General features: G+C 41.3%; 1 protein-coding gene and 1 long non-coding RNA gene across 2 annotated transcripts; both read left to right on the top strand.

The window, feature by feature from the left end:
* The first annotated feature begins 1359 nt into the window (after window positions 1-1359).
* LOC119262021 lies at window positions 1360-23424 on the top strand. Its single transcript, XM_037532799.1, has 7 exons — window positions 1360-1462; window positions 1649-1712; window positions 16623-16837; window positions 16955-17026; window positions 17280-17399; window positions 23046-23075; window positions 23179-23424. Exons 1-7 carry the CDS (start codon window positions 1360-1362, stop codon window positions 23349-23351), a joined length of 777 nt encoding a protein of 258 aa, XP_037388696.1. The 3' UTR covers window positions 23352-23424.
* LOC119262010 lies at window positions 6891-8814 on the top strand. Its single transcript, XR_005129353.1, has 3 exons — window positions 6891-7028; window positions 7630-7674; window positions 7768-8814. It is a non-coding gene; the product is annotated as an uncharacterized LOC119262010 (long non-coding RNA).
* Window positions 23425-24706: the final 1282 nt, after the last annotated feature.

Below are 24706 nucleotides of genomic sequence, written 5' to 3'. Positions count from 1 at the left end.
TGCACTTTTCAAAGATTTATAAGGTGGCACGATTTATTTTGCTCTGTGTGGCAATGGCAGAAAATAAAGATACCAGTGTGTGTAAAAGGCTGAAAATGTCTAAAGTGTGGGACCATTTTACGCTGCATAAGGCGCACAATGCAGGGCAATGCATTCACTGTAAAACGGACCTGGCCTACCAGAATAAAACTTCATCAGTGCTGCAGCACCAGAACCGAAAACATCCTCACATGAACTGCACATCTCCAAGCGTACTCAGAACCTCTGCAGCGTGTGTTTATGATTGCATACTGATATAAACACCAGCGCTTGGTAGAGCGTACAGTGTCTGTGATTTGTAGCCTGTGTTATGAGTCGATAGTGACCAGGCATAATAAGTAGCAAATGCACCAAGATCTCACTCAAATAATTTATCTCTCCCTCCCACGCGTGAACGAACACACACACACACACACACACACACACACACACACACACACACACACACACACACACACACACACTCTCTCTCTCTCTCTCACCTCAAAACACGCCTTCCTCATACATAAGGTAGTAATACTAAATGCAACAGATGGACAAATTCATTTGTGACTACATTCACTACACCCTTTTTCCTTTTTTTATTCAGATAAAACTGCGGATAGGATACCCTGTTTGTGAAGCTGTATTTCATAGTTTTTTTTTCATGTACATCATAACAGTTTGACAGAAAGGTTGAATATGTGGGCTTAGTTCTGGAGAAAATAAGTCAAAGGTTTAAAGTATTGAGCTTGAATAAAAACCTTTTGTGAGGACCAATAGCCAATTGCTTGCTCATTTTAAGAGGCCTTCATGTTGCATAGCACACTATCGATATAGTTATTTTAAAACACGAAAGAGTGATTTATCCGATTACTCGATTAATCGATGAAAAAATGGACAGAATACTCAATTCCAAATATATTCGATAGTTGCAGCCCTAAACTGTATTCTTAGCCTATTGGAAAAAAATAGCTAATTTTAAGAATATAGCCAGTACTAACCATAAATAGTACTGCACGTTGCACATTGCTGGTAAAATATATAGCATTAATAAAATATACAGTGCACTATTTGTAACATTCTTTATTTGCATTATAGCATTTAATTACATACAAATGAGCTTATTTTCAATATTTCCAAATAGGCTTAAATACAACACTCTGTTTACATTATGTAATGCAGACAAGAAGCCTTCATAGGACAATGCTACTGATGACCCACCTTTCTTGGATGCAGCCTGGACTTTGGAATGAAGCTACATGTGCTGTATGTACACAGACCCTGACACAGACCCAGTTGGAGGCACAAGTAATGGGACTCAGGGGTTACACATGACAAATGGATAAATATGATGAAACTGAGGCGGAGCCAGAGAGACGAGAGTACAGCAGAAGTGAGAATGGAATAGCACAGAGACTGGAAGGAACTGTGCCAACTGCAGGTAAGACCCAAAGCATTTTCAAGCTTTTAATAAGCTTTTACTAAACGTGTGCCATTTGAAATTGAGTTTTATGTTCTGGAATGTAAAGAGAAATGTTTTAGAACTTTGGCTGCCATGTGAATAAGGAATTTCCTGGTTTCAAGTGTTTCCTGCATGTTGATAGATTACTCAAAACCTGTTTTGAAGTAAGGACTCTGAATGGTCTAACAGCCTTTGTAAGTGAGAGAGATGGCAAAATCAAGCGAAAATGGTGAGTATAAAAATTAACTATATTAACTGTAGTAACTATATTATAAAAAAACTATAGTTGGTAACAGGGCATACCGTACCAACCACCTAGCACCGTAGCAACCATCTGGAATACAACAGCTAAATTTGTCCTGCAGCTGTTTTTTCTACTGGTCCTGATTTAGGTTTGCTTACTTATCTGTTTAATAAAGTTTAATAATGTACAATAGTAAATTAGTAAAGCTCATCCAAACAATCTACTCAGCATCGGCTTTTCAGCTGACCATCATTCAATCAGATTAGCTCTTGTTATCAACTATAAGGGGCAGGTTGTGGGCTGGAGGTTAGGGAACCAGCCCTGTGACCGGAAGGTTGCTGGTTCGATCCCCTTTGCTGACAGTCTATGACTGAAGTGCCCTTGAGCAAGACACTTAACCCCCAACTGCTCCCTGGGTGCTGTGAATAGGGTGCCCACCGTTCTGGACAAGTGTGCTCACTGCCCCTTAGTGTGTATGTGTTCACTAGTGTGGATAGTTTTCAGAAGTGTTTCAGCAGAGTCCATGCAGTGATTTCCACTACAGAATCCAGTCTGTTTGTAATGCAGTTCTGCCTGAGGGCCAAAGATCATGACCAGCAAATACTGGTTTTTGTCCCATGCATACTCAGTATAAAATAGCAAAGAACTCTCGCCTTTTAAAATTCTGAGAATCTGGAGATATTGCTGTATGCAAGGGACCAGACCAAAAACCAGTATTTGCTGGCCGTGATCTTTGGGCCCTCAGACAGCACTGCATTAAAAACAGACATGATTCTGTAGTGGAAATCACTGCATGGGCTCAGAAACACTCCTAAAAACCACTGTCTGTGAAAACAACAAAAAACGGGATCGGCTTCTCTGGCTCTGAGCTCATTTAAAATGGACTGAGGGGACGTGGAAAAGTGTTGTGTGGTCTGACAAATCAACACATGAAATTCTGTTTGGAAATCATGGACACTGTCCTCTGGGCTAAAGGCCAATCAGCTTGTTCAAAAGCCAGTATACAACAGTTAGTTCTGGACACGCAAGCTGATTGTTTGTGTCACTCTGCTGAGACACTGTTGAGACTGTAGGAGCTGTAGGAGACGCTCAAGCCATTTGAACGTTTTTACTTCTTACTTTGCACACAAACAGAAAATGGATACTTTGAAGACCACATTTGACCAACAGCCGATTTGGTCAGGCTCTGAGGATGAGACTACAGTACATTCCCAAACTGTCAATTGATCTGTGTGAAGCTGGAGTACGAACTGCCAGCCGTGCAGTGAGTGAGCGGAGTTTGTTACTCTGACATAGTAACAAGCTGCTTGTTAAGGAACTGTAATTTGGCGGAAAGAAATTCCTAACATTAAAACATTAAATGCCACACGAGGTTGTGTGTTATCGCATTATCGCCTCGTACCTGCGACCAGATCACAGCCATGATGTTATTTAGTGATAACACACTCCCTCTTGTGTTCTATTGCTTAAGTATTCATGATGTTATAGGGGTGCATTAGTGCACAGGGCATGGGTGATGTGCACATCTGTTAAGGCTAAACCATTAATGCTGAATGATATCTACATGTTTAGCAACATATGCTGCCATCCAGACGACTTTCTTTTCAGGGGAGGAAGATGATATTAAATCACATTCTGCATGTATTAACACAGCATTGCTCCGTAATAACAGAGTCCGGATGCTAAACTGACCTGCCTGCAGTCCAGACCTGTCACCACTGAAAACATCTGGCGCATTTTGAAATGAAATGAAAAATATGACAAAGGTGACCCTGAAACACAGGGGTAAACATGCCCCCGTCCAAACTTTTTTGGAACGTGTTGTTGGCATCAAATTCAAAATGGGCATATATTTTTCAGTTAATGTGGGCTGCTATTAAATAAAGTATTCCTATATGTGGAGAGAGTGGAAAACAAATAAGTTGAGGGGAGGGTCCTATTCATGTCTTCTGTAGATCATTATAAAGGGCTTTTGGTTTTGTGTATTTAGGAAATTTCCTTTCCCGGCTGTTAAAAGCACATATTAACAATCTTCTGCTCTGCAGTCCACCATCTGGCTTCCATGGCTCATGTGAGTTCTGTGGCAAAAATGTCACTTTTTGATGTACGGCACAGAGATAATTCACAGATGACCTGGGTGCACTCAGTGAAAGGCCATGAGCCAAAATCATTGTTATAGTGCACTGGTCATGGAAGTTCTTAATAGATAGCTCACTACATTGGCCACCCTCATTGGTGCAAAGTATCAGCAGACTGTCATCTCCTACCTCTCTTCGTAAATATGTCCCTCAATATTTAACCACATCAACAAGGCCAGCACATCCACAAAAGCAAACTAGGTAGTTGTTTAGAGTGCCACTAGAGGAAGGGCAGCAAAATATGCCAAATTATTTTGTCAACTCTGAGGAATTTGATTTAAAAGTATGTAATTTTGCAGAGCTCTCTATGAGCAAGGGCACAACCAGAAATACCTAGTCAGGTTTGGGATTTTGGATTTGGACCCACAACTTTGTGGATGTAGTGTCACATATAGCTAAAACCAATGTAAGGCGGGGGAGCGATGATGACGATCTAACAAAACTGTGCAGTGCTGTTGGACGTCAGGTGCAGAATTAAGAAGCTTTATATGTATAAGATTGTATGTTGATCCTCCTGTCATCCAATTGTCAAAGATGAAACCAAGGACCTGGAAAAACTTGTGCAAGAATATGAAGAGAGTGTTGATGAACCTTTACGTCACAACTTCATTCAACAGGATCGGTAAATGTATAACACCCACGGACTATGTCTGATCATTTTCTTATATCGTTCAGTTCCATCATTTAGTTCAGTCATTTTTGGCAAGTTACAAAAAATGTAACATTCTTGTTTGTCTTTTAGTTTCAGTGAAGAGGAATTAATCAAGAGGCTTGGAAACAAATTACAGGAAGAAGGTGACAGAATAGAAATCATTCTAAAGGATGCCACAAAGGACCCACAATTGCAGAAATACAGTAGTTTAGTTCAAACCTGGGGTACCCTGTACCCTGTAATGAGAGGTTTCAGGAGTGTGTTTCAGAGACCAGAGCACTTCGGTAATTTGCACTTGATATTACATGATATCCATATATAGTACTGTGCAAGTCATTGAACACCCTTAATTCATATATTTTTAGTAGTTCATGCGTCCACTTTCTATTTCTTCCTTTATTACAGCATTATTTTCAGCATTCCTTTTACATGCAGGCATATTTTTCCACACTTTTTGTCTTTTCTGCTTTTCACAATCAAAATAACCCAAACACATCCATGTTGAGGTCTGGACTCTGGGGTGGTCAGCCCATTGTTCAGCCTCTTTATTTGATGTCTGTCTCCTTTTCTTAGTGAGACTTCCTTTCCGACCCATAGTGCTGAATTATCACTGAATTCCTTTAGTGATCAAATTGAAAAATTAGGCAGAAAATTCTAATTATACAATTAAACTCTACAAACTTGTCGCTATATAATGCCAGGCTAAACCTTGAGAATATTATAATCACTGCAGAGAGGCTGGAATCGTTTAGCTCACTTAACGAACTAGCTAAAATTGTTTCTTCCACAAAATCTTCTACTTGTATGTTAGATCCAATTCCTACAGGTTTACTCAAGAAAGGTTTACCAGAAATAACCAAGCCTATTCTGTCGATAATAAACTCCTCTCTTAGCCTTGGATACATCCAAAAAACTTTTAAATTTGCAATAATTAGACCACTGATTAAGAAAGCTAATCTTGATCCCTGTGAACTATCAAATTATAGAACTATCTTGAATCCCCCCTTTATATCAAAAATCCTGGAAAAAGTGGTAGCAAAACAATTAAGCTCCTATTTATGTAGGAATCATATACATGAAAAATTTGTCTGGTTTTAGGCCACATCACAGTACAGAAACAGCACTATTAAAAATTGTAAATGATCTTTTATTATTCACTGACAAAGAAAATGTGTCTTTGCTAGTCCTCCTTGACCTTAGTGCAGAATTTGACACAATAGACCACTCGATCCACTAGATAGACTAGAAAACCTTGTAGGGGTAAACAAGAACAGCTCTTTCCTGGTTCAGGTGCTATCTCACTGATCGCTATCAGTTTTGTTAATTTAAATGTGAATCATCCGCCCTTGCAAAAGTAAAGTATGGTGTTCCACAAGGCTGTTTTAGGACCTATATTGTTCATAATATATATGCCACCACTGGGCACCATTATCAGTAAACATGGCATAAATTATCACTGCTATGCCGATGGCACTCAGTTATATATGTATCAAGCGATCCGGATGATAAAATTAAACTTAGCAAGATTGAGGATTGTATAAAATACTGCATGTCAAGTAACTTTCTCCTACTTAACTCGGACAAAACAGAAGTTCTGCTTCTTGGTCCAAAAGCAGCTAGAAACAAACTGTTTTATTTAACACCTAAACTAAATGTGTAAAAAATTTGGGTGTCGTAATAGACCCTGATCTGTCCTTAGATGCACATATAACTAATATCACTAGAACAGCCTTCCTGCATCTCCGCAATATTGCTAGATTAAGAAATGCATTATCTCCATAGAATGCAGAAAAATTAGTTCATTCATTCATTACTTCAAGGCTGGATTACTGTAATGCCCTGCTGTCTGGATGTTCCAGCAAAAGCCTTAACAAGCGTCAGTTAGTCCAGAACGCTGCAGCCAGAGTCCTCACAAGAACCAGAAAGACTGCCCATATTAGCCCAGTTTTATCAAACCTGCACTGGTTACCAGTTCAGTTTCACATTGATTATAAAATTCTATTACTGACTTATAAAGCTCTAAACGGACTCGCCCCTCAGTACCTGAGTGAACTTCTCTCCTACTATGAACCATCACGCCTACTTAGATCACAAGGTACTCGCTCACTACTAGTACCTAGAATTAATAAAGTTACATCAGGGGGGAGAGCTTTCTCATACAAAGCCCCCCAGCTCTGGAATAATCTTCCTGTTAATGTTCGGGACTCAGACACAGCCCCAGTCTTTAAGTCTAGGCTAAAATCTTACTTGTATAGTCAAGCCTTTGGTGATTAGTCTTCCCTGTCAGATCTAGACCTGCCGGAGTCTTTGCTGCTCTGTTAACACTGTAATCTGTGGTCAGCCACTCTTTACAGAACTAACTCTGTGTTTTTCTTTCCTTTCTTTGCCGAGCTGAATAGCTGCCCATCTTGTGTGTCTGAGGCTGTTACCTCTTCTGCCGTACCACGCTGTGCAATCCTCACCTCAGATGCTGTTGCCGCTGCATAATCATACTAATCAAATTAACCACCGGTATTTCCCACTTTGCACTATAATACTAATAGTGTTTGCTATCTGGTGTCGACCAGAGGAGGATGGGTTCCCTTTCTGAGTCTTGGTTCCTCTCAAGGTTTCTCCCTCCTACCTTTAGAGAGTTTTTCCTTGCCAATGTCGCCACTGGGGCTTGGTCCTGGATTTTCTTTCTGTAATGCTGCTTGATCTGTAAAGCTGCTTTGTGACAACACTTGTTGTAAAAAGCGCTATATAAATAAATTTTGCTTGCTTGTCTTCTGAAAGTGGAAGGAAGGAGCTTAATTTTCTCCTTTCTCTCAAAGATGAAAGCTTTAACTGCTGTTTATCTGTTTTGGTGGTCTACTAAGTCTCGAACACTTGTCAGGAGTCCCATTTTCTCTATATTTTCAGAACTACAGTTTTGTAAACATCCTTTTTTGTCATTTCTTTTTTTCCCTTTTGGCGTGTGTGGCAAATGGCTTATATCTGATCTTTAAAAAGTAAAGATTTAAATGGGAAATTAAATAAATGAAAGGCGGTCTCTGACTTGTGCACAGTACTGTACATTTTGAAGCTAATAGTTGAGTGACTTCATTAAGTCACATATTTTTCCCTTTTTCAGGAAGCGTTTATCCAGGGCCTTTGCAAGTCGACAGTTTCAAGAAAAGTGAGTGAAACTTGAAAGGAGTTTAACAGCTCTTTTATGGAACATTTCATGTTTTGGGCATACAGTGACAGCTTAACTTCCTCTTCTCCAAAGGTGTGACAAAGCACAAGCAAAAGTTTGAAGAATTATCAGTGGTTATTGAGCAAACAATTGACCATGACAAAGAACTGGAACGTGATGTGAAACATAATGTATATACCAGTTCAAGAGCTGGCTGGGGACAGAAGATTGTAAATTACATCAATTATGTCAGTCATCTGCTGGATCAGCTATTTAATTAGTTGCCGGAAACTGCCACAGACTTCTATCCTTCAGGTAGCCTTTTAAATCACGCATTTAATATGAACTGGAAATCTCAATATTTTGAAAATGAAATGAATGCAGAATTGTTTTGTGTGGTAATTTGTTGTTTGGTGCATTGTCAGCACAGCATACTAATTTGACTTTTGGACTTATTTCCCCTGTTTCAATTTTGTTTATATGTGTTTATTTACCTATTTAAATGACCTAAGGGACACAACATATTTGTAAGTCCTGCTCAAGCGTGAAGGTAAGCTCTCAAACAGAATTTGTGTATTTTTTGGTATCTTCTACTCGTCTCAAATCCAAGCTTATCTGATTGCATCTGATTATAAAGCGGACATTATACGGTTTTGTTATTCATCAGTTTCAACTGTACAATCAGACTGATGTCTGGTAGAAGTACGACAATAAATTTCATATTTTATTCTTTCCATTCATCATAATTTTAACTATAAAGTTTGGTCAGTACCTCAAACTCTGCCTACGAGCAATGAGCTGCTGAATGCTGTCATTTTATTGTAATTCAAACATCTGTTTGAATTAGGGCAGGCCTCATGTAGATAATATGTAAATTAAGTAGTGGAAGGCTTGGTTTCACACAATGAAGCTGATTCATCATTTGTGTTTAAATCAGACACAGTTTAGTTTGTACGTCATTAAAGTCAAATCTGAGCCTTTTCACACAACTCTGATGAATAAGGGACGCTGTGCTTCATTTTCGCAATGATTACATCATTTTTAGATGCAAAGCACCTCATGAACCTGGCTTATAATCACTCACTCATACACTGACTTACTCATGTTTATCAGGCTAAAGATTCTCCAAAAGGAGGCGCTATTAGCGCTCAAATAGCTTTTGGTGTTTTATGTCATTGACACTGTGTTCCCTTGTTAAAGACCTAATTAAAGAATATGTTTGACATTCATCGGGTATTGTTTAAGATCAAAAATGATGGAAAGAGGTTTTTTTAATAAGTAGTCTTTCATGTTATCCAGGACTCAACAGAATGGAAGCACATTTTGCCTGAAGCTGTGGCTTCATCACTAAAGGAAAATGTAAAGTACAGGTACTGTTACACATTTTAATCTTGTTGTACCTTGTTTCAACTAACTACACTATACGACCAAACGTATATGGACACATCTCTTAATTATGATATTAAAATGTTTCCGTCACACCCGTCGCTAACAGGTGGATAAAATCAAGCATGCCCATGCGATCTCCCCCGAAAAACAACGGCAGTAGAATGGGTCGTACTAAAGAGCTCAGTGACTTTAAACATGGGACACTGGCACAGGATGCCGTCTTGGTCACAAGTCAGTTCCTCAGTATTAGATATGCACAGGTCAACTATAAGTGCTATCATTGTTATTACTGAGTTCCAAACTCCAGACTCTTGAAGCACCATCAGCACAAGAACTGTGTCAGGAGGTTCATGAAATGGGTTTCCATGGCTGAGCTGCTGCAAACGAGCCTACGGTCACTATGTACAATGCAATAGGTTAGCTGTAGTGGTGTAAACCACTATCTGGAAGTGTGATGGATGTTGTGGCATAGGCAGAAATACATTTTTGGGTAGGCCTGTGAAAAAGTGGCGAGGCCAATTTGGTAGATACAATTTCCAAGCGTGCCATGTACTGCAATGTCATAGCATCAGGCTACTGGCTATACCTGACAGCAGTGTCATCATTATACTCAAATAAGAGCATGACTGGATCGGCTGACATGCACTGGAATGCTGGATTCACATAAACACAACAAACACTTCACTTCATGTCACTAGCCAATGGCACACGTCAGAGTAAAGCATGCATCCACTCACCACAGGCACATCTTTTGCCCAGTGAAGGTGATATGAGTTTAAATCAGACAGATAAGATGTACAAAAATTAAGATTAAGAGACCGTTGTTAGTCCCACAACGGGGAAATTTCAACTCCGCTTTTAACCCGTCCATGCAGTGAAACACCACATACACACTAGTGAACACACACACTACAGGGCAGTGAGCACACTTGCCCGGAGTGGTGGACAGCCCTATCCGCAGCACCCAGGAAGCAGTTAAGGGTTAGGTGCTTTGCATAGGACACTTGAGTCACATATTGTCGGGTCAGGGGATCAAACCGGCGACCTTCCGGTCACTGGGCTGGTTCTCTAACCCCCGATGAGGAAAAGCGAGGATAAACAACACAGCAAACATGAAAACCTAAACCTAACCATTACATTTTCACAGCAGGCATCAAGAATTCTATGTTTATACCCCATTTATGCCCTGCCGACTTGATGCATTGAAGTAGACTTTAGCTTTGAGGTTTTAATACAGCGCTTCTTTTGTAGTGAAAGAGCATTAAGCACTAAACTGTCAGACCACTGAGGACTTTACACATCTTTCAACACAGATGTAGGTTCAGATTTAAACACTGGCGCTGTGTCCGTCACTAGAATCAAAATTTTAGTGACATCCAGTCTGCAGAATCGTGTAGTGAATAAATTAACTGCTAAACTTATGTTACAGCAATTGTCAATTTATGAAAAACGCAGCTGAAAATGAATGTAGAAACATATACTAATTCAGTGATAGTTTTATATTGAATTTATTTCATTTTCTATATGCTGTATATGATAACTGAAAAAGCACATGTAGTAAACTGTCTCTACCAAACCCCTGCTAGCAGAAAAGCACCCTTCCCATATTGTTAACAGGCTAATGTACCTGTTGAATTCTATAAAAAATAGTTATGTTATATGACACTATGTGATCAGTATGCTACTTAACAGTGAGTTAACAGTGAGTAGGTAACACATTACATCTACCATTATTTTAACATTCAATTGATAATATACCTAAATAGCTTGTAAGCAGGTACTGGAACTAGACTACATAAGGCTGACTTAGTTAGCAACCTTAGGAGTGTTTTAAATAATAATAAAAAAAGAATTATGGGCTTTGCATTTCACAAGCATAATTAGCCTCATAAACTTTAACATTTTATCATAGCAATATTATATGTTAGCCTGTAGTATACGTGCGGCAACACCTGATCATCTCAGGAAACTACTGAGGACCCGGTGTCCTCACACTAGTTATGAACATGTTTATCAGGATGCTGATAAAGGACTGAAACATAGAAGCAATGATGAACCGAAATGGTTGCTAAGCAGTGAATGGAGACCTGAAGGGGAAAAATGACAGAGAGCAAAACGATTTAGATTGGCCATAATTCAGTGACAGCGCCCACAGATCAAATATCACCCGAACGCATTTGGTGTTGTTTTTTTTTCCGTTTGGTGTGTCAGGCTTGTAAACAATAGTGGTGCGACGATTATTCGACTTAGTCGACTAAAATCGACAACCAAATTAGTTGGCGACTAATCTAGTAGTCGGTTGGTTGATGACGTTACCACGTAGCTTTCTCGCGTTCACTAGGAACGTTTGAGAGTGTAAACAACAGCGCGATGGCTGCCTCAAGAACAAAATCCTCAAATGTGTGAGACCTACGCTCAGAAAAAGGTGGTCGGTTGTGCCGTTTGTAAAACCGAGCTCAGCTGGCTATGGGAGCACGTCCTCCATGTTGGAGCATTTGAAGAGGAAACACGGCAGCTCGCTGGATGACGGAGATATCGCGGTAAGAAACGCGGTGTCCCAAACCGCACACTAGTTCACTAAATAGTGTAAAATAGCGCATATACCATTAGAAGTGCACTCATTAGTGCAGGGTGAAGTACAGAGTTGTGGTTTTGGGACGCGGCGATAGTCGTGCTGGTGAGCTAACCTAGCTGACCTCACCTTGCTAACGTTAGTGTTGAATTCCGTCCTACTTCGTGATGCGAACACAGAGAACGACTACAAACGGGTTTCTGTTTTCCGTGGACGAACACACAGGGCAAATGGACAAAGGCTAAAATTAAGCGTTTAAACTTCTACTTCTTCTTTCGGCTGCTCCCTTTAGGGGTCGCCACAGCGGATCGTCTGCCTCCACCTTGCCCTATGCCTCCTCTACTTTCACACCAACCATCTCCATGTCCACCTTCACTACATCCATAAACCTTCTCTGAGGTCTGCCTCTTCTCCTTCTACCCGGCAGCTCCATCTCCAACATTCTTTGCCCAATATATCCACTATTCCTCCTCAACACATGTCCAAACCATCTCAACCTGGCCTCTCTGGCTTCATCTCCAAACTGCTCCACCTTCACTGTCCCTCTGATCTGCTCATTAATAATCTTGTCCATCCTTGTCACCGTTCAAATTGAACTGTTTCTAGAGAAGTTCGCCACAAACGTTTGCCACATCTGCTCCATCACAGCACGACTCCTCTGTGGCGGTGAAGATCCGCTCTCAGAGGAGATTGAGGCTCTCAGAGGAGCACGGAGAGACGCGGACTTTCCTGCGGTTGAATAAACACCTGCGATTGTAGAGTTTAGTGGCAGCAAAGTGTAGACAGATAGCAGAATGCACAGAGCACAAAAAGTTGTTGCAGGCAACCTATTTTCAGCTATACAGCTCGCTTAACAATATATTCTCCAGCAATGCGTCCTCCACGGAACAGACGAGGTGGTGGGTTTGGCAGGATTTAATGTAGGAAAATGTCATTTGTAAAACTGCAGAATAGAACACAAAATCCTGTACCTGTGTAAGTACTAATATCTCTTGTACATTTGCAAAAAAAAACAATTACTGAGAAGACAATTTGAACAAGTGCTTAAAGGTAGATATCTTGGTTTAAGTAATGAAAGATGAAAAGACATGAGAATCATCATTTAAACCAACACCAATGCTTTAACCACCCATCACTAATACATCTACACGTAGCTGACAGTAAACTAACCATTAACATAAATTCTGCACTCAACCCAAGAAATATTTACATAAAACTATGAATATAACTGTAAGCAGTGTGAGACTTACAGATGAAGCCTTTTTGAGGATTTCAAGGCAAAGGATTAAGAGGATTGCAACATTGAGGCGCTCACTCTGAGTCCATGAAGGAAAATGTGCTCCTGAATACTACTTCCCGTTTTTTCTGAACGTTCTCCATTAGCTCACATCCTCTTCTGTCCAGCCACATGCCATCACCCCTAGATGCTCCTCAAGAGCCTACAAAAGAAACACTGTGCTGAATCCAATACAGGCTGCACTGTTTACATTCAACAATTAAACTGACATTTTTTAATTTACTTGATTAAAGAAAAACTCATTTACTTCTGTTGTATTTTTTTGCTGCTACTTTGTACGTCCTTGCTTATAAATTTTGACAGTCTTCATTGTTAGTGTAACGGGGAGCGAGGAGGCGGACGCACACGCTGAGATAAGCGAGATTTATTAGGGGCAAATCCAGGGTCGTAGTCAGAACATTCCAGGGTCAATGAGCCGACACGGACAGATCGAGGGTAAGACATGACGAAAACAACCAGAACCAACACAAACAAAGACCAGGTACAACGATACAAAGATACAAAGATACAGATACAAAGACTGGCAAACGCAAAGGGCAAACACAGGGCTTAAATACACGTAACAATGAGGGACAGGTGATAACAATCAGGGGCGGAGTTACAAAACCAAAACATGAGCACATGGACAGGACTGGGAGGAGCCAACCGTGACAGAACCCCCCCCCAAAGGCACGCACACCGGGCGTGCCACACAGAACAAAACAACCCAACAAAAAAGCGAAACCCAGAGAAAGACAAAACTAAACTAAACAGGCACAGACACCGAAGCCAGAGCAGAGGCAGAAACGGGCACAGGGGCAGAAACGGGCACAGGAACAGAACCACAAGGCACAGGAACAGAACCACAAGGCACAGGAACAGAACCACAAGGCACAGGAACAGACACAGACGGAGACACACCAGACACAGGAACAGACGAAACAGAACGAGGACAAAAAACGGAGGGAGGACGAGGAGGCACAACACAAAACGACGCCGAACGAGAGACGACCGGAGACACAGGACGAGGAAAACAAGAACGAACAACAGACCACGCAAAAGACAGGGGAACAGGCACCAGGACAGACACAGGAACGAAAACGGGCACGGAAACAGAAACAGGAACAGAAACAAAAGGAGACACAGGAACGGGAACCACAACGGGAAAGGGAACCGAGACAGACACAACAGTAGGGAAAAGGACAAAACCAGGTACAGAACAAGGCAGAAACAAAGGAACGGAAACAGACACAGAAGGCACAGAAGGACCACGGGGAACAGGGACAGAAACGGGATTCCCAGGGGGAACAGACACAGACGAGGGCGGGACGGGTGGGAACAAAGGGGATGTAACGTCCACGGAGGCAGGCGCGGGGCCTGCTGCGACGTCCACGGAGGCAGGCGCGGGGCCTGCTGCGACGTCCACGGAGGCAGGCGCGGGGCCTGCTGCGACGTCCACGGAGGCAGGCGCGGGGCCTGCTGCGACGTCCACGGAGGCAGGCGCGCCTGCTACGACGTCCACGGAGGCAGGCGGGCCTGCTACGACGTCCGCGGCGACTGGCGGCGGGTCCGGAGGCGCGGCGACTGGCGGCGGGTCCGGAGGCGCGGCGACTGGCGGCGGGTCCGGAGGCGCGGCGACTGGCGGCGGGTCCGGAGGCGCAGGCGTGCCGCGGGGTGCGGCCACGGGATCAGGCGTGCCGCGGGGTGCGGCCACGGGATCAGAAGTGCCGCGGGGTGCGGCCACGGGATCAGAAGTGCCGCGGGGTGCGGCCACGGGATCAGAAGTGCCGCGGGGTGCGGCCACGGGATCAAGCTTTCGGGCTGGGGACCTCTGCTCCAACCTGGAGGAACACACAGATACTGGACCCACTCGGCCGTTCCCAAAGCTCACTCGAGCGATTGGCAGCTCGCAGTGACGCTTGCGAACGAGCCGTGTACCAAAAAACGGGTCATCTGAATGTTCGTTCCGTCTGACCCCGTCTTGCACTGCAGGTCGCTCCTCCCTGCAGTGGCGCTCAAGACGGGCAGACCCAAGGCGCTTACCTGAGCTCTCGTCGCCCGGACACAAGGCGGGAAGGTCCTCCGCTTTCTTGCGGGACCGACGAGACGCTCGTGTTCCCTCAGCGCCAGGGGATTTGCTGTCTCCGGCTTGGTGGCGTTGGGACACCGCGAACTCGGGCTGCTTTAAAACAGCCGGAGTTTCGTCCCAACGGAACAACCACATGCCGGAGTCTCGCTTACCTGCTGCGTCCTGTGGTGGCCAGTCTTTCTGTAACGGGGAGCGAGGAGGCGGACGCACACGCTGAGATAAGCGAGATTTATTAGGGGCAAATCCAGGGTCGTAGTCAGAACATTCCAGGGTCAATGAGCCGACACGGACAGATCGAGGGTAAGACATGACGAAAACAACCAGAACCAACACAAACAAAGACCAGGTACAACGATACAAAGATACAAAGATACAGATACAAAGACTGGCAAACGCAAAGGGCAAACACAGGGCTTAAATACACGTAACAATGAGGGACAGGTGATAACAATCAGGGGCGGAGTTACAAAACCAAAACATGAGCACATGGACAGGACTGGGAGGAGCCAACCGTGACAGTTAGTTAGCAAATGCATAAAACAACCTCAAGTTTCATTTAAAAGTTAATAGCTACCTAATAGTTACATGGTAGTGAGACATAATCTGAATAATTGATTATTCGTTTCAGTAATCGATCAATTGTTCCATGACCAAATTAGTCGTTTGTTGCAGCCCAAGTGAACAATCAGGACAGGTGTGGCTACAACCCTGGATGAATGATTCAGGGTTTGGCATTAATATCCAGTGCCGGCAGTTTGGTGGAGGAGGGATAATAGGCTGGGACTGTTTTGCAGGGTTTGGGTCATTAAGCTCCAGTGATGGTGATGTTAATGCTACAGCAAACAAATACATTTTAAACAATTGTGCTCTTACAACATTCTGGTCCAGCATGACTGAGCCCCTGTTCACAAAACGAGCTCCATAAATAAATGGCTAGACAAGTCTGGTGTGGAGAGCTCCAGTGGCCTGCACAAAGCCCTGAGCTCAACCCCACTGAACACCTTTGGGAACAGGGACAATATGGTTTTGGAGTGGAACTTCCAACAAGCTTGCATAGATGTAATAGTTAGGTGTCCTCATACTTTTGGGTATATTTTGGAACACTATAGCCCAATAAAGTCCCACTTTTTTATATTAGGCTGATCTTGAAGTTATTTCACAGAGAGAATTAAGCAGCTGAGGTTAAAAACAAAAGACCTACTACAAGAAGACTTGACAGACTCAACAAGAAGATGCTGAGGTCATTCCATATCAACTCACCATGCTTATTTCATGGATATAAATGATAGTATTCAAGAAAACTATTTGTTTTTGTTAATTACCAATGTAACAGTGCAACTATACAAACGTTCAAAGCTGAGCTCAAATTAGTTTTGTCTTTCAAAAGTTTGCACTTTTAGGTTATAAAGCATTATGAAATTTAAAAATCCACATTTTTATACATTGTTGCACATACATTTAAATATAGAACTTTAATGTCGTATTAAAGTAATATATAGTATTTCTGTATTTTAGCGTAGTGACACAATCACCCATTATTTATTTTATTATTTGCCTCTCATTTTCATGTTATTTACTGCCATATCAATTACAGATCTACCCATTTCTAGCTGATTTTTCAGGTTCACTGCTGCACCAGGGAGTTATGAGTGCTCTGTTACTGGTCTCCGGTGGGAGAGCTCCAGTGAAGTTGAACTGGAATACTGCTGGAGTAACTGGGAACTAGTGAGTGAGGTTCTGGTGAGAGAACAGTATCATCCTGGTGGCCCTTTGCTGGACATTACTGTTGTCAGAGGGACGCTGAATGCTGTCCATCTACCACACTTTCTCTGTTTAGGTAATCTTCAAACAAGGGAAACTGTATCATCAAAAGTGGATTACTTGTGGAGGTTAGCTAACAGAAAGCACATGTCATTTTAAGAGGTTTTCTCATAACCAAAGTACCTTTTTACAGATTCTTTGGATTCCTTGAGTGATGAGGTCAGAGTTCTTCATGTAGAAGATGCTGGAATCACTTTAGAGAAATGTGAGTTGTCTTCCTTCAGTGCAAAACTGCTCCACCCCACATTCTCCCCAAAAGGTGTCCTTGTCAGAAGTGGGTTCCCTGTGAAAGCCCACTGTGAAGTGTTGATCTACTGCACTTCGACTTCTCACCCAACCCTTCATGTATACCTGGTTCCATGCGATTCAAAAATAATAGAGGTGGGGATGATAACTTGACATCGGTACTACATCGTGCGATGTCCAGCTGTCTATAATTTAACATGTTTTCTCTGTAGTCTGTACAGAAAAAGGAGAACCACAGCATAGAGATCCCAAAACCCAGGCCAGATGCGTCTCTGCAGATGAAGAATCATTACATGCTGAGCACATCCTGCTCCTCCCGAATCAGACCACAGGTAAATATAATATTTACAAATGATCAAAATGAGTGTTGCAGTGCTGAAGTCCTGTTTCAGTCTTCATATCATATGTTCAGGGTCTTTCTCTTTAAGTAAAGTGAGTGTTATATTTGTGTTCATAATATTTTATGAAGCCCTGTATTGATACCACGACACTGTAATGACAGAGTTATGCATTTTTATATTGATCCTAAGTAAAATATCATAGTAATTCTTATTAGACCTTTTTGAATCACTATGGCAGTGCCATGGCACTGTTCCAACAGAATTATATATACAACCTCATTTCCAAAAACAGTTGGGACGCTGTGCAAAATGCAAGTAAAAGTAAAATGCAATCATGGGCAAATCTTTTAACCCCTTGGACGCAGAGCGAACAAAGATGCATGATTCATTTCCAGTCTTTACCATTTCAGAACAGTTTTAGCTACAGACAAGATACACATATCAGAACACTAAGCAGACCCAGTCCTAACAAGCTAGCATGATGTCATTGAGTTGTGACGTCAGCATCAGTCATAAAGCATAACAATAAATATGATAAATGTTATTGTCATTTTAACAGTATTTAGGTGTGTCTTTGAGTTTACATTGATTTTGAGTGTTAGAAATATCTGATATCAAAGAAGCAACTCAACTTGTAATTAAAAATAAAGCCTGTTTCGCGGTGTAGCAGAGTTTTAGCACTCAGCATGAATCCAAGAGGACAGAAAATCAATAAAAAAACATGGTCACCTTATGCTGTTTATTTTTACTCAATAATTACTGTTAAAATGAATCACCATCAAAATTCTTGCACTTTCAGCTCACAGACACACCAAACTAACAGTTTCTGAAAAGGCAACTGAGGTGCCACTTGTTTAAGATCTTTATAAGCAAAAAAAAAAAAAAAAAATTCACAAAATTTAGCAGGTGCTAGGTAAATTTATCAAAAACGACCCACATTCATAAAGATATCAAAATTCTGTTGGCATGTACATCTCAAATGGCATATCTGAGTATCCCAAGATTTCCTGAAAAGCAAAAACAATATGTGGCATGTGTGATTATCTCATGACAAAACTTGCATATTATAATTGACCCAAATATCAAACAATTGCCCCAATGAACCCTTAATGTTCTAAGGGTGAAATCCTTATTTAAGTGAAATCACTGCAAAGACAGCAAGACCAAATGTTTAAACTGAGAATTTTTATTTCTTAGGTTTTGAAAAAATGCATGTACCTTTTGAATTTGATGTCAGCAACACATTTCAGAAAAAAACATCTGGTGGTTAATTGTCAAGAGTAGTGATATTATTGGGAATATAAAGAGCAACACAGAGAGGCTTTCACAAGTGAGGATGAGGAGTGGTTCACCACTCTGTGAAAGACTGCGCAATCAAATAGTGCAACAGTTCAAGAATAACATTTCTCAGTGTAAAATAGCGAAGAACTTGGGAATTGTATCATCCACAGTACATGATATTATCAAAAGATTCAGAGAATCCAGAGAATTTCCTTGTATGCATGGGATAAAGCCGAAAACCGATATTGGTTGGCCGTGATCTTCAGGTCCTCAGGCGGCAGTACATTAAAAACAGAAGTGATTCTATAGTGGAAATTACTGCATGGGCTCATGTGAACACAGTTCATCGCTGCATTCACAAATGCATGTTAAAACTGTACCATGCAAAGAAGAACCCATGCATTGGCAGGATTCAGAAATGTTGCTGCCTTCTCGGAGTCCAAGCTCATTTAAGATGGACTGAGATGAAGTGGAAAAGTGTCCTGTGGTCTGATACATCAAGATTTATTTATTTATTTTTGTTTTGGAAATCATAGACACTATATCCTTTTGGCTAAAGACCTTCTGGCTTGTTATCAGCACACAGTTCAAAAGCCAGTATTCATGATGGTGTAGGGGTGCATTAGTGCACATGGCATGGATGACTTGCACTTCTATGAAGGCACCATAATACTAAACAATATATGCATGTTTTGGAGCAACAAAGGCTGCCATTCATACGCCATCGTTTTTGGGGAAGACCTTGATTATTTCAGCAGGACAATGTCAAACCACATTCTGCATGTACAGTGCATTGAAAAAGAATTCATACCCCTTGAACTTTTTCAAATTTTTTCAAACCTAAATGTATTTTATTGGGATTTTATGTGACAAACCAACACAAAGTAGCAAGTAATTGTAAAGTAAAAAGAAAATTATACATAGTTGAAAAATAACTTTTTACAAATAAAAATCTGCATGTCTAAATAAAATCCAGTGTGACTATTTAGTAAATTTATCCTCAGTATAACTAGAGATGTTCTGTGAAGGCCTCAAAGGTTTGCTGGAGAACATTAGTGATCAAAACAGCATCATGAAACCCAAGGAACACACTAGACAGGTCAGGGGTAACGTTGTGGAGAAGTGTACAGCAGGGTTAGGTTATAAAAAACATCCCAAGCTACGAACATGTCACAGAGCAATGTTCAAACCATCATCCAAAAATGGAAGGAGAACGGCACAACCGCAAACATACCAAGACATGGCCGTCCACCTAAACTGACAGCCCAGGCAAGGAGAGCGCTAATTAGAGAAGCAGACAAGAGGCCCATGGTCCTAAATGCAAAACGCTATGTGTGGCAGAAAACTAACAACACATCACCCTGAATACATCCCCACCGTGAAATATGGTGGTGGCAGCATTATGCTGTGGGGATGCTTCTCTTCAGCACGGACAGGGAAGCTGGTCAGAGTTGATGGGAAGATGGATGGAGCTAAATACAGGGCAATCCTGGAAGAAAACCTGTAAGAGGCTGCAAAAGACTTGAGACTGGAACGGAGGTTCACGTTGCAGCAGGACAACAACACTAAATTACAGCCAGAGCTACAATGGCATTATTTAGATCAAAGCATATTCATGAGTAAGAATGGCCCAGTCAAAGTCCAGACCTAAATCACAATGAGAATTTGTGGCAAGACTTGAAAACTGCTGTTCACAGATGCTCTCCATCCAATCTGACTGAGCTTGAGCTAATTTGCAAAGAAGAATGGGCAAAAATGTCAACCTGTGGATGTGCAAAGCTGGTAGAGACATATCCCAGAAGACTTGAAGCTGTACTCACAGTGAAAGGTGGTCCTAACAAAATACTGACTCAAGGGGACTGAATACAAACCACACCACTCTTTCCAGATTTTTATTTGGAAAACATTTTGAAAACCATGTATAATTTTTCACTTCACAATTACTTGCTACTTTTTGTTGGTTTATCACATAAAATCCCAATAAAATACATTGAAGCGTGTGGGTGTAACATGAAAAAATGCGTAAAAGTTCAAGGGGTGTGAATGCTTTTTCAAGGCACTGTATTGCAGCAAATTCTATATCAAGCAAGAACAGAAAAAAAACAGCAGTTAGTCTCCTCAGTTCCCAAATGCTTACAGTGTGTTGTTAAAAGAAGACGTGATGAAACGCAGTGACATGCCCCGTCCAACTTTTTTTAGAATGTTTTTCTGGCATCAAATTTAAAATAGGCACACATTTAAAAAACTAAAAAAGTTCAACCTGTTTATCATTCCATTCTGTTTTTATTGACGTTTTTGGAAATGAGGTTGAATTTTCACTGAGCCTTCAGCAAAGTGAGTTTCACTTTGCTGTTCATACAATGTTATGAATCCTAATGGCAATGCCAAAACATTGAAATGAGTTATGTCCATTTTTTTGGGTCATAAATGAAATGAGCAGTTTGTGCAATCGAATGAAACGCCTGCTTTATGGAGTCACTTGTGGTGCTTTAAGAAATTGCCTTCCCCCACACAATATTCAATAGTTGTAAGACACTTTCTGTAGGATAGTTTCAGGTGATGTTGTACGTCTTGGAAACAACTTGGTTTTGAACGTTTTATGAATTTCATGTGAATTATAAACAGGAGATGTGAAATGGACACAATGCCACTAAAATGTTGGCTGTCATAATATGCCATGTTATTTATTTCACCGCATAGTGTTATAACACAAACCTAATGTCAGCAAACACCTGTCACTTCATGTACGTGTCAGCTTGACACTGAAGATGACAAAAGCAGCCTTTATGGTGATTGCCACTTATTGGGATAAGCCTTTAGAAATATTTATGTAGGTTTTTGTCAGTTGTCGTGAAAGGTTTATGCAATCATCAGGTAGTCTTATGAACTTGACCTACAGTAAAGTGTTACTGAAAAAAAAATATTAAAGTTTATTAAGATCAGCTCAAATCTGCAACCTTACTTTGAGTGGCCTACAAGTTATACTTTTATTGGAATTTAGCAGACTTTCATGTTTGTATGTCTTTACTAAAGTCAGCCATTATTTGCAAATGAATTTGGTCAAGCTGCTACCTACAATTGTGCATCACGAGCATAAAAGTGGTATTCAACAACACCGTCTGTGAATTATGTGTACTAGAGAGAAAATAAATGAAGAACAGTAAGGGCCCCAAAACAGAGCCTTATGGAACACCATGTTGCACTCTTCTGTGTTCAGAAAACTCTCTGTATTCACTAACAATTTGGTAGCAGTCTGTTAATTAAGATTTAAACCAGGCAAGAATATAACTGTGTAAACCGTTTAAGTTCAGAGGATACTGAGCCATGTATGCATGTTGATTTAGAGTACAACGTCAATATTCTGCTGCCAGTCCTGCTGCTCTTATTTCGTCTATTTCACTCATTTTCAGCAGTTGCTCATTATTTTAAGTCCTCAACTCTATACTGTTTTATCTGGTGCCAAGCAGAATGAAACTGGATTTAAGCTACTTATATGTTGTTTCTACCTAATGGAAAATAGAAATACACATACATGGAAAAACAAGTAAAACTATCTTTTGTTAAACAATTCTCTCCATTACCTTTTAATGATTTGCAGAAAGAAGAAGACCTGTCACACTCATTTAACTAATTTCTGAGTCAAAATCATGTAACATGTTATGTTGTTACATATATAAAGAAGCTGGTCCCTAAAAAAATGTTATATGCACCATTAAGGGATAGACTCTTAAGTCTTGATCTTGACTTGGTGGTCTTAACCACAACCATAATGAAATTAAAATAGCCTGAATGTTTTCATATGTAATTTTCATTCAGTTTTTCTCTGAAAGAGGTTAAAACTGAGATACACCAGCCAAACCCCAAACTTTTTCGAGGTATACATTAAAGATGTGAAGGATGACCTTCGGTTGTTTTTAACGAATGAAGGGAAATCATTGTGGGAAGCTGACATACGATCAGGTAAATGAAAGCACCATTAAAGTGTTCTCTTGTAGTCAACAAAGTAATCATGAATGGATGTTGTTCATTTAATTTCTGTTCTTTTGTGACCTTCAGATCAATACAGTACAAATTTCAGTTGTGTTGGTAAGTGAATATCAATCTTAGTAGTAGTATTATAGGGAGGTAGGAGCAGGTGGACAATCTCCAGTCCAAACACTACAACATCTGTCAGCAAGCAAAACCTGTACATATGGTCTTTTTCCCCCTGTAAGTGTAGCTTTGAGAAATGTTTGTTCATTCATTTGTTCGTTCAGTCATCATCTGTCCAAAATCACTTAGAATAAAATCTATTTAGATTCATTTTCACTTTTAGTTCTCAAATGTATAAACGTGTGTTTGTGTAATGTTTTGCAGACAGACAAATAGATCTCTCCAAGGAGTATGGTAAGTTGTGTTCTTCTAGTGGTATTCTTAAAACTGCTTTGGTGCATATATTCTGTTTGTCTAAGTTTTCCCTTTTTGTCTTCCTTGTTTTGTTTCTGTCCAGCTGTATGGTTTGTGAGCAATCACAGGAATGCTCTCATCCAAAGGGTCTCACTGGTGGCCCCTATTGCAGTTGATCTGAAATCCTTGCTTGGTGGTGAGAAGTACTCAACTATCATGAAATGTGAAACGCCACAGGAGCAGATGAGGAAGCTCTACTCATTCAGACCACACTAATGAAGCAGCAGGATCATTTTTATAATTTATTTAATGGCAACACTTTGCAATAAGGGTACATTAATTAATGGTACTTAAGACAGTAATAAACATTACTAAATCACTAAGGAATATAATAATTGATAATTAACTAATGATAGAAAAAAAATATTTCAGATTTTATTAAACAGTTTATAATTACTTCTAAATGGTTAAGTAATGTCTTCATTAAACATTAACTAATGTTCTTAATGATAACATATTTTTTGGATATATTTTTTGATCATTGCTAAATAGTTAAGTAATATCTTAATATGTTAATCAAAACTTGTATACCTCTCCTTGGATCACCACCTTATCGTCGTGGAGGGGTTTGCGTGCTTGAATGATCTTAGGAGCTATGTTGTCTGGAGCAAAAGCTCCTGGTAGGGTCTCCCATGGCAAACTGGTCCTAGGTGACAGGTCAGACAAAGTGTGATCCATAATAACCCCTATGAAGACAGAAAAACAGGACTTGTGTACCCTGCCCGGAACAGGGTTACCGGGGCCCCACCCTGGAGCCAGGCCTGGGGGAGGGGCTCGCCAGCGAGCGTCTGGTGGCCGGGCATTTACTCATGGTGCCCGGCCGGGCCCAGCCCGAAGGAGTTACATGAGTCCCCCCTCCCATCGACCCACCACCAATGGGAGGGGCAGTAGTAGGGGTTCGGTGCGTTGTGGATCGGGCAGTGTCCGAAGGCGTGGGCCTTGGCGTTCTGATCCTCGGTTGCTGAAACTGGCTTTTGGAACTTGGAACGTTACCTCACTGGCGGGGAAGGAGCCTGAGTTGGTGCGCGAGGTTGAGAGATACCGGCTAGATATAGTCGGGCTCACCTCAACACACAGCTTGGGCTCTGGGTCCAATCTCCTTGAGAGGGGCTGGACTTTATTCTTTTCTGGAGTTGCCCATGGTGAGAGGCGGCGGGCAGGTGTGGGCTTTCTCATAGCCCCTCGACTCGGTGCCTGTATGTTGGGGTTTTCTCCGGTGGACAAGAGGGTAGCTTCCCTACGCCTTCGGGTTGGGGAACGGGTCCTGACTGTTGTCTGTGCTTATGCACCGAACAGCAGTTCAGAGTACCCAGCCTTCTTAGAGTCCTTGGGAAGGGTGCTTGAAAGTGCTCCTCCTGGAGACTCTATTGTCCTACTGGGGGACTTCAACGCTCACGTGGGCAATGACAGTGAGACCTGGAGGGGTGTGATTGGGAGGAATGGCCTCTCTGATCTGAACCCGAGTGGTGTTCAGTTTTTGGACTTCTGTGCAAACCACAGTTTGTCCATCACGAACACCATGTTTGAACACAAGGATGTCCATAAGTGCACATGGCACCAGGACACCCTAG

The sequence above is a fragment of the Pygocentrus nattereri genome, chromosome 22 (genome assembly GCF_015220715.1).
Source record: "Pygocentrus nattereri isolate fPygNat1 chromosome 22, fPygNat1.pri, whole genome shotgun sequence".
Taxonomy (NCBI): Eukaryota; Metazoa; Chordata; class Actinopteri; order Characiformes; family Serrasalmidae; genus Pygocentrus; species Pygocentrus nattereri.
This window is presented reverse-complemented; position numbering and strand designations above follow the sequence as displayed.